This window comes from Onychostoma macrolepis, chromosome 07 (assembly GCF_012432095.1).
Source record: "Onychostoma macrolepis isolate SWU-2019 chromosome 07, ASM1243209v1, whole genome shotgun sequence".
NCBI classification, from domain to species: Eukaryota; Metazoa; Chordata; class Actinopteri; order Cypriniformes; family Cyprinidae; genus Onychostoma; species Onychostoma macrolepis.
The window spans coordinates 48,781,682-48,789,316 of record NC_081161.1 but is presented as its reverse complement, the minus strand read 5'-3'; the positions used below and the strand labels follow the sequence as shown (position 1 = coordinate 48,789,316).

At 34.6% G+C, this 7,635-nt stretch overlaps 1 protein-coding gene across 3 annotated transcripts; it reads right to left on the bottom strand.

Moving 5' to 3' along the window:
* Positions 1 to 378: 378 nt before the first annotated feature.
* LOC131544183 (uncharacterized) lies at positions 379 to 6,434 on the bottom strand. 3 transcript variants are annotated; one of them, XR_009272054.1, is made up of 11 exons: positions 5,685 to 6,434; positions 4,819 to 4,932; positions 4,592 to 4,672; positions 4,059 to 4,133; positions 3,871 to 3,945; positions 3,716 to 3,793; positions 3,434 to 3,487; positions 3,129 to 3,176; positions 2,905 to 2,961; positions 2,604 to 2,661; positions 379 to 2,015 (listed from the first exon to the last, which is right to left on the bottom strand). XR_009272054.1 is itself a non-coding variant. In XM_058782244.1 (10 exons), exons 1-10 carry the CDS (start codon positions 5,839 to 5,841, stop codon positions 2,654 to 2,656), a joined length of 747 nt encoding a protein of 248 aa, XP_058638227.1. In that variant the 5' UTR covers positions 5,842 to 6,434; the 3' UTR covers positions 379 to 2,653. The 3 variants fall into 3 exon arrangements, 1 of the variants encoding a protein (XP_058638227.1); XR_009272055.1 differs by having other exon boundaries at positions 379 to 970; XM_058782244.1 differs by having other exon boundaries at positions 379 to 2,661.
* Between the last annotated feature and the right edge of the window lie 1,201 nt (positions 6,435 to 7,635).

Sequence of the window (7,635 nt, the reverse complement as noted above, 5' to 3'; positions counted from 1 at the left end):
AATCAAAGCAGTTTCAGCTAATAGGAGGAGTGGATGCACGGGGTAAAAGTAATAAATAATAAATAGGTCATAATAATTAATAAATAAGTAATAAAATAAGTACTGAATAAGTAAAAACAAATTAATGACAAAATAAAAAGTAGAAAATAAAATAACTGATCAATAAATGAGTAGAAAATAAAAATAAGTAATGTATATATTAAAAAAATAGCCATAAATATATTAATTAATAAATAAGTAATAATACACACAGCATAAGGAGTGTTTTCTCTTCTGTCTGTCTTTTCTCTCTCAGTATAAAGGCACTTTAATAAACAACAAACATTCAAACTACTCTTTTTCTATTCTATTTCTACTTTGTTTTTAGTCTTCTTCCACTTTCAGTAGTGTTACGACCCACGTCTAGGGTTCAGGGGTGAAACGTGAAATAAAGAGTGATAGTCAGCAGGTTACTTTTTTTAGAAACCTCCTCAGGTTCTTTGTTTATTGTGAGGATAAAGTAATACAATCTGTTTTGTAAGCGGTTCACACAAAGATTAAGAGCGCAAAAATAACTTCAGGGCTAGGCCAGGCCAAAATAATAAACAAAAATAACTACCTTAACCCAAAACTAAGTGTCCTAGCAAAAAGAAAATGAAAGAAAATACAAGCACTTCCCTTACTCCTTAACTAACCCAAAACAGGAGAAAACATGTCCAAAATTAAATGGCACCCAGCCCCTATAGCATTCATAGATTACAGGTCTATCACACACAGCGAAGGAGAGGAGAAAAGAACAATAAACGCTTCAATAGTTCACTCAAACTTTCACAAAGTCTCACAATGAAGATATGATAACAGTCTCAACAACATCCAAGAAGATGAGCAACACACATTCTGTTCTCTCACGCCTCTCTCTGAGGATATTGCTCTGAGCTCCTCGCCACCCTCCACCGAGCACGCTGTGCCACGATCAGTTAATGCAGGCGACCTGTGAGAAACATGACCGGAGAGAAACACACCAGTACAATCTCAACATGCAAAGCAAAACGCCTGATGTGTTTAGTGCTACTGACAGAACTACACTGATCTATGGTTAAAATCACTCTTAAGGCTAAGAAATGTGAAAAAGTCCTACAAACAAAAGAGAAAAGTTTGTTTTTATGTGTATATTTACCAAATATAAATCTCACACGTTATTAACTGCAGCAAAAAAAAAAAAAAAAACAGCTGTATATATATATAAAAAAAAGAAAAAACATGAAAGCTAGAAAAAGTCTCATTCTTTTGGCAAAAACATAGGCATAATTTTATAACACAAAAAATACACTGTATTTACATCTATTAATCAAACCTTTTTTTTATTATTCTATTGGTTCTATTGGCAGCACAGCAATTATATTATAATGTAATAATGACTTTAGAGCATTTTCACCTAGAGTTGTGTTAAATGTAAATGCTCACTGGAGAAGGATCTGAGGATCCTCAAATGAAAACTGTGTGTTTTGCTTCAAGAGAGCATGTTTTACTTTATTTATTTTAATCATTTATTCTTTATTCATTTATAATAATTTATAATTTAATCGTTTTATTATTCAATTTAATCATATAATCATTTATAATAATCATTATAGTCTTTTATATACACATTTCATTGATTTATAAATTGATTAATCGTTTATATTATTGTTGTTTTTATATTATTTTTTCATTGTTGTTTAGTCTTATGACTGTGTGGTTTCAAGGGCTGTTTGTCTTCATGAATAAGAGATACGAGGGGATGTTTATGGAAACTCAAGGTTTATGGGATATTGTTTTGAAGCAGTTTTGGTGCATCAGTACATGTTGAATTTGTGCTGGTCAGACGAAGTCTTTGAGTATTTTGGGTACCAGACAGACTTCCTGTTAACAGGTTTTGGGTATTAGACTACTTTGCTGAAGAGTTGTTCTGTTACCAGACGAAACAGATATTTTGTGATGGGATCTGGCATCCGGGGCTGGATCTTAATGATCTGGCATGGAGGCATGATCTAACACTGGAGAAAAAAATGAATATGCTAGAGAGGCATTTGTTTTGCTCACGTAATATGTGTACAGATAGCAGTGCATATGCATCTCTAAAGTATTTTAATCAAGCATGTGCAGAAGCGGTTCACTCAGATTCATTTCTTAAAGGGATAGTTCACCCAAAAATTCTGTCATTAATTACTCGCCCTCATGTCGATCCAAACCCGTAAGACCTTCATCTTCAGAACACAAATGAAGATATTTTTTTATGAAATCTTAGAGCTCCATAGACAGCATTTTGGAGACTATCACATACGTAATCAGCGTATGCAACAAATGTACACAGATACGTTGTTTACACTTTGACCTGAACGTAAACAACGTATCCGTGTACATTTTATTTTAACAATGTCCTTGCTATGTTTCTGAGCCTCGATCGTGTAAGTATCCTTGCTGTCTGTGGAGTGTCAGAGAGCTCTCGTATTTAATCAAAAATATCTTAATTTGTGTTCAGAAGATGAATGAAGGTCTTACGGGTTTGGAACGACATGAGGAGTAATTAATGACAGAATTTTCATTTTTGGGTGAACTATCTCTTTAAGCAATGCAAGCGTTACTGTGTCTGCTGCTGTGAATGTCTTTTAGCCGTCTGCTGTCTTCACTGAACTCAGGGACCTTTAAACAGAAAATGCAGATAAAAGACGATGCATGATGCAGGTGATGTGAATAATGAGCTCATTCTGTTGATGATTTACAGTTTTAAGATCGAGGTAAACCTCTGATCATCACAAATAACTGAATCACTTAAAGCAGATTTATAATGTAAAAGAATCAATGCCACAATCTGCACGAACGAGTGTAAACTGTGACATTTTCAGTTATTGTAAAATCATTGTAGAATTGTAACAGAATTCTTACGGGCTTTATTCTTCTTCCTGATAGGTTGAGCGTAAGTTGCATCACCAGCATCAGCACCTGAAGAACACAAATGATAAATAACAACAAATTCATGATAAAATACACAGTTTTCCTCAATGAGTCACATGACTTTAGGAATCATTGTGATCTGTAGCAGAAACGGTGCATGATGGGTAATATTTAAGGTCAGTGGTTTGACTGTAATAGTGATGTGTTTCTCTCACCTCCGTCTGCGTTGTGCTTCAGTTCAGAGTACAAAGTGTCTCCAGACTCTGATACAGAACAACAGAGATTTGAACTACAACAATAACTGATCATATGAGGAAGGAGCGATGCTCAAACCACAACGAAATCACAGAAGAGTATATTGATTAAATATATTGACTAAAACATGGGAATATAATTTAATTAACTCATTAATTATTTTATTTTATTAGCAGGTTAAAATATTTAGGCTGTATTATTTTAAACATTTTCGCATGATCTGTAACCTGCTGATGACAACATTTCAGATCATCTCTTTATTTACCTTTTTGTTTGTCCTTAGATTTCATTTCAATCAGAATATTACGAAGTCCAGCACCTATCAAGAAAAACAACAGGCTGGTTATCTGACTCTCTGTTTTATTTCTGATCTAAATTCAGGAATGCAGAAGCAGCAAAGCAGGCAGATGTGATTGTTGTGTGCTTTCGTGTTTCCAAAAAACTGAATTGATTCTATCAGTTTTTATGATTTTAATGGGTTTATTTATCTGAGTTAAATGTGATGAATCATGTGATGAAATGCGATGATGCAGTTTGTTGTGTTGACCTTTGCCCTTGGTTTTCTTTTTGTCCTGTAAATCAATCTGTGCATAAACCAGATCACTGGGTCCTGCGGTATTAATATCTAATACAGAACAGAGGATCAGTCAAAGTATTCAGAACATGTAAATATTGCTCTTTACTTTAAAAACAGGATCTCACCTTTGCTTTTGGATTTCTTTACTTTGTTTCTGACTTCTGAGTAAGTCACATTATTTGTCTCTGCCATGCTATCATCTAGAAAAAAAAATATTAGAAAGAAATATACACTTTTATTAAATTAATTAGAAAAATATTGTTTCTGAAGATGATCACATTGTTCAGGTGAAGTTAAGAGGATTTATTTTAACCTTTGTCCATCTTTTTCTTGTTTTTCTTGACAGTGACCTCTGAATATGTGACATCTGCCAATGGCTCCGGATCACCTTAAAAAAAAAAAGCCTGTATGATTTAATGAATGATATTTGTTGATATGTACAGTGGCTGAGAGCTCAACACGCTGCAAATACTCACAACACAACCAAACAAAGAAATGCGATGCAAATCAAATTCTTCATTTGTTTGTGTTGTGAGCACCTGCTGTCAAACTGATGAAGATGTTTTCTTGATTTACTGGTGCTTTTTTATTTGCATGTGTTTTCTGAAGCTGCAGAGCGTTGAGCCACCGTAGATATGTGATAATGATATGTGTTTAAATAAGGTTTATGAATCAATCTTTGTGTCTCTTATTCACTTCAGTCACAACGTCACAAATGTGATCAGAATCTGCTGGACAGAAAACAAGCATTTGAGGAGAAAACGTGAAAAGTAAAACAGTCTTGGAGAGAAAAAAATCAAATCACATCAAAATGATTATCACATATAATTAGTTACTGAGGCTGACCAGACTGTAGAGGAGAGTTTTCTGGTTGAGATTCTCCAGATTGATTTGGGACTGATGTCTGGTTAATGTTACGCTGCTGATCTATAATAGAAACAAAGAGCATTATGGTCACTTAAGAGTATCTGCAGTGATTACAGTGAGATCTTCTCATGAGCCTTTATTCAGAAACTGTATCTTTCCTTTGTTGCTGTTCAGTTGTATTAATCATGTTATGAACTGCTCCACACCTTTGTTCTTCTTGTGTCTCCACAGCAGCAGCAGCAGTGAGATGAAGATCAACAAGCAAACACTCAATCCCACAACCACTCCAGCGACCAGAAGAAGAGATGAAGCTGCTGAGACTGGAGAACATAGACATGCAGATCTGATCGTAAGTCGCATACTGTATGATACATACTGTACTTCCATCATCACTTGACTTCATCTTAAAAAAAAAAAAAACACTTTACTTTCTTTCCTTAACCTCTCCGTCTAGCTAGTATTTACTCTGAACAATGCCTGAAACCTTGCATTGCAAGCACTCCCTATGTCTGTTTGCCTCTTTATAATGACTTGTTAATTCCAGAATTAACCCTGAATCTGTGGTGGTTCTGTGAGATCATGTTGCGTATTCCTCAATTGCAAGTCGCTTATATAACAAAGCGTGAAAAATTTAAGGGGGTCTGAATACTTTCCGTACCCACTGTATTTATTACATTTTATATTAGCATCTCACACATGGATCGACATTTTCTATAATGTATTTCTATGGCGATATGCACCAAGCATGTAAACGACCACTGAACAAAAGAAGAAGAAAGAAAAAGCGGTAAATGAATAAATGTAAATGTATGATAAAATTACAAAAGTATACATAAAATCACTCATTATTTCAAGACCTCTGACTTTAAACTCATGCCCCCGCGGGGTATAACATTGATTTCATCAGAAAGATAGCATTTATGTTTATGTATCCAGCACATTCTATAATAAACCTTGTTTCCTAAAAGCAGGTGTTTAAACCCCCGAAAACTGATAATTACTTAATTTTTAGTGCATCAATGCATCATATTGTAGTGTCTGGTAATTAGTGTTTATCACAGTATTTACTCACCATTAACAGACAGATTTATTCGGTTACTCTCCTGTGAGGATGATGGACTTTCATCTCTCTGTCCTCTACACCAGTACTGACCCTGATCAGACTCATTCGCTCCTCTGATAGTGAGAGTGTCTCTGTTTACAGTGTAACCATCAGACGTCTGTAACATTACACTGTCTTTATTCCACTCATATCTCCAGTTACTGTGATTAGACTCTATAACACACGTCAGATTGACTGTATCTCCAGTGAATACAGGTCTGTCTGGTGTCACAGTCAGTGTAGATCTGGGTGAATCTGATCAAGATAAAAGCACACAAATAACCAATTGTGAGACTTACAGTGAATTGTTACTGTATATCCTTATAATATTTACATATAATCTCAATGTTTACATTTGGGAGCTTGTAGATTCAGTGTTAACTGAATACAGTAACTGTCTATATACATCTTATGCGTTCTCAGAAAAATACCTATTTTCATGCTGCTATAAAGAAATAAATATGTTAAACTACTTTTTGTGTAACAGATATAGCAATAATTTACTGGTGATCTTTGTCATTTTTAAGAGGCGCTGGTCGTCATTCACTGTCATCGTATTGAAAAGAGCAGCCAGGACATTCAATTATAATGTCATTTGTGTTCGAATAAAGTCACACTGGTTCATAAAAATATGAGTCTTTTCATTTTACTAACAGTATTACAGCACAAAGAATGAATGAGAAAAGCAGCATTTACACCATATTTTTTTTATAAACTGAAAACAAAACCCATCAACATTTACAAAATTTACTTAAAAATAATAATAATGATTATATATATATATATATATATATATATATATATATATATAAGTTGAGAAATATATTTAAATGAATAGAATAATAAATTCTGAAGCAATAAAAAATTGAGTCCCGGCTGCTGCAGCAGACCTTTCTATGTTGTGATTGTATGTTTTCTCCATGTTGATGTTGGTTTCTTCTGGGTTTCTCCCACAATCCAGAGACATACAGGACAGGACAGGTGAACCGGAGACTTTGGTGAGTGTGAATATGAATATGAATATGAATGTGTGTGATGGACTGGCCATCTGTTCAGGGGGTTGTCCTGACTATGACCCACTAAAGGCTCCAGACTCATGACCCGGACAAGCGCTTTGGAAAATGTATGGAATAGATGGATCTATGGATGGATGGATGGATGCATGTGAAGATTTCAGATGCAAAAACTTCTAAGTCTGATTAAATGTATTTTTATTTTTATGAGCATTTTTTAAAAACGCTCCTACGATTAGGTTCAATAATTAAACTTTAATGTCAATGAGGTTCTTTTCATTGCCATTAAAGTCTTCATGTATAGAGCCTGTACTGCAGTTATACTGTATTAATTTGTGCAACATGTGCTGTGGTTACAGTAGACTTGGCAAGTGTCTTTTTATTTATTTATTTTTTGTAATGTAGACTTCCTATTAAATATTCGTACGAAAATATTTTTTGTACAAAAAAAAAATGCCTATGGAATATTTCACCCGCATAAATTAATGAGATTAATAGCCCGCACGTGAGATCTTCCTTCGCGCCAAAGGTCGTTGTCCTGACAACGAGTCTCGCGAGCAGCTGATTACTTGTAACGGCGTCTTTTCAGTAGTGTCTACTGCAGGATGGATATAAAGTATAAAACACGTTTTGGTTTGACAACATTGTTCATATGTGAACTATCACAATTAAAGAACAAAGACATAACAACATTACACTCCGAGACCTTTCACAAGTGCGACAAAAGAGAAGAAACGCTTTCCGGAAGAGAAGTTCATCAGAGAGTCGGAGACTAGTCGACTCATCCAGTTTAGCGGTGAGTATAATGTCTAATGATGTCCTCATATATCTTTAGTTATAATTTTAGAGAGATGTAAAATGACTTGACGGATATCTTATTCAACCCGCTGAGATGAGAAGAAGATGAG